General features: G+C 52.9%; 1 protein-coding gene across 1 annotated transcript in view; it reads right to left on the bottom strand.

Annotated features, from left to right (window-relative positions):
* The window catches only part of NACA (nascent polypeptide associated complex subunit alpha), an 11,294-nt gene extending 8,640 nt beyond the window's left edge, over positions 1–2,654 (bottom strand). The window contains exons 1-2 of the mRNA XM_013004098.2: positions 2,590–2,654; positions 2,117–2,188 (exon numbers count right to left, since the gene is read on the bottom strand). Coding sequence (XP_012859552.2) covers positions 2,117–2,186 — 70 coding nt within the window. The 5' untranslated portion in view covers positions 2,187–2,188; positions 2,590–2,654. The remainder of the gene's footprint in view (positions 1–2,116; positions 2,189–2,589) is intronic.
* Between the last annotated feature and the right edge of the window lie 236 nt (positions 2,655–2,890).

The following is a 2,890-nucleotide window of genomic DNA, read 5'->3' as shown; positions in this document are numbered from 1 at the left end:
AGTTCAGTTTTTTCTGAAGTGGAAACTCTTCAGCGACACACTACCATGTATCACTTCCACCGCCCAGCACCCCTGTGTAGGGTCTCTGGGACGGTACAGCTACAGCCTCACCTTTCTTCCCCTAACACTCGGGTGGGTTGAACCACCACCCTTCCTTGTTGTCAAGCAGCGGAACGCCTCGCCCGCAGTGCCACCAGGGCTCCTTCCAGAATCTCTCTCTAAGCATTACACTGTCTTAGTCTCAATCCACTCCTCGAACAGTACAAGCAAACAAACCCGCCCACAAACAGGTTAGCCACCGACCCTGTCTGGAGGCCCGAGTAGAACCACCTCCACAGAGGGCAGGCTGCACTCAGCCACCGCTCTTTACACAACAGGGTCAGAAGCCCTAGCTCGACAGACCTTTCTAGGCCAGGCTGTCCGGGCTGCAGGGAGAGCGCTTAGTCACAGGGTAGGGACTTCACAAAGGAAACTGTAGCCCAACTGGTCAAACCAGACTGTCGCTCTACTTTGAAGTAAAAAACAAGCAGGTCCCTCCACCTCGATCTGCATAAATATTTCATTATGCCCAGCCCCATATTTAATACCAGAGTAAAGCTAAATAAAGGGTTTTCTGAACACCGGGAAAGCTTGTACCCGCCATTGAAGACTCAACACAGGATTAGATCAATCCCTAGAATAGTGTGAATGACAAAACCCCCAACAAACACTATAGCACCCAAGTTCACAATTTACCCAACCACCAGTAAGTGTTTTTTCTTGGAGAGTTTCCAAAGCGTATTTCCCCCCTCTGCCTGTGCCTCGAGTTGGGATAAGGCCCAGACAGATTGTTTTAATATAACTCATCTCGTGAGCTAGTGTTCTCATTTATTTTGATCAACTAATTATACTTACAGACAAAATCCTGAGTGCTTATTACTTGTACACACTTTAGGGTTATGCCTATTCAGACTACTTAGGAATACATTTAACAACATTGTATCAGGATTGCTTCCAAAGTAAAATGTTTTGAGAAAACGTGAAGCTAGATCATACTAAATTCACCTCAAGTTCAGCCTTCACTGTTATAAACGAACACTGTTATAAACGAACTTGTTCAATGATCCTTGCTTTCTTAAGCCTCACTGAGCACTGACTGACATGGCAGAATAAAGACCAATTCTGTACTGTATCCCTTAAACCCGGTGCCATTCAAAGACCACATATAGCTTGGCCCCCAGTAGGGCCACTGCCTTTTTTAGCAACTGCATGTAATCCCTTCAGCTGCTAAAATCAGACAGGTGGGGAGGGTGGACCTTAACACATCAGCTACAAACAAACTCTACATATATTCTGACTTCAAAAGGGGACAAAAACTGCCCTTAAATGAGAAGTGGAATTACTTAAAAAAGGGATCGTTAAAATAATAAAAGGCGGGGGGGATGGAAGCTAGAGTGTGAAGATCTTCAAAGCTCACTCGGCAAACAGATCATCAATCACATTTCTTTCCCCACCACCACGTTTTTGGCACAGACATTTTCACCAGAACCAAACACCATACCAGACGCCACGCAATGTCAAAGTTGAGAAGCAGTCAAAGGCAGGCCGGCCTGAGTTCCAGACAGGCTGTCGCCAGTTGCAGGGACTATCCCCGAGCCTGAGCGACAGCTCACCACCAACCCCAAGAACAAATTAAATGACTTGGGAGGTCAGAAGACACATTTCATGCCTCATCTCATCCAGACCATGTGATGGTGGTACCTTGCCAAGCTCTGCTATCCAAAACCTTGATGCAACTTGCTGGCCGCAACTTCACAGCAGCTCAGGTCTGCTGGGCCTGTTTGTCATCCAGGTCCAACTGGTAAGAGTCACCAAGCCCCCCACCAGAGCCCCCTTTGAGATAGTTGGCCTCAAGCACAAAGCAGGCTTGGGGAACCCTTGGTAGCCTCAAACCTTAAAGATACTATTTTTATCCCATTCCTCCAGGCTAGGAGTTCATTTATGGTCTCTGCCCACCTTCCTGGTCAAGAGGGGTCAACGTCCTGACAAGCCCAAGTTAAAACGCCTGCCTCCTTCGTCACGTTACCCACCCCAGAGCCTTTGGGTCCACCTTACAGTGAGGGGCAGGGGCACCTACCTGTCTCAGCCTGGGGCTGTGGCAACTCCTGCTCGGTGGCAGGGACGGTTTCTGTGGCTTCACCGGGCATTTCTGAAGGAAGGGGACAAAAAGGAGGCCTGAGTGGCCTGGGATCCGCGCTCCTGGCCCAAGCTAGAGCCAAGTATGGGCAAAAATTCTCAAGGGGGGGGCTGCGACGGTGAAGGGAGACACCAGCACGGTGCTGGGAGACAATCCATCCCAAACCGGGGGAACGCGGGGAGAAACCGGCCAGGCCCCCCGATCAAACCACCACCGTGGGGTCGCTCGGCGCGGTCCTCCCGCAAAACCGCGGTCCAGCCCGAGGGCCCCAAGCCACGGCTGGGCCCCTACACGGGAGCCGCGTGCCGCGACTCGAGCCCTAACCCTCCTTCCTGCCGTTCGCTGCCGGCCTGGGACCCCGCCAGCGCTCCCATTTAGCGACGTGGGTGTGTGTGGCTGAAATGGAGCCTCACCGCTCGTTTGTTACAGCAAGAACTCGGGGACCGGGGTGGTGGTGGTGGGGTTCCCAGGCTGTGTCCCCTTAACCTTCGGTTTTCTTGTGAAGCCGCTCCCAACAGAAGCACGCCCTTCGGCCGCCGGCATCGCACGGGCGCCCACCTCCCTAATCCCGGACTCCGGGCTCTGCCCGGCCCGTCAGCCTGGCTGTGGCCAGGGCACCAACCCCAGACCCCATTTTGTCCCGGGGCGTCAAGGCCGCCCTTCCCGAGGCCACGGAGGGATCCTGCGGCCCCACCAGGCGCCCAGCTTCCCGCC

This window comes from Echinops telfairi, unplaced genomic scaffold (assembly GCF_000313985.2).
Source record: "Echinops telfairi isolate 266 unplaced genomic scaffold, ASM31398v2 ScPeMD7_2;HRSCAF=8, whole genome shotgun sequence".
Lineage (NCBI taxonomy): Eukaryota > Metazoa > Chordata > Mammalia > Afrosoricida > Tenrecidae > Echinops > Echinops telfairi.
The sequence above is the reverse complement of the archived record's forward strand: the minus strand, read 5'-3'. Positions and strand labels throughout refer to the sequence as shown.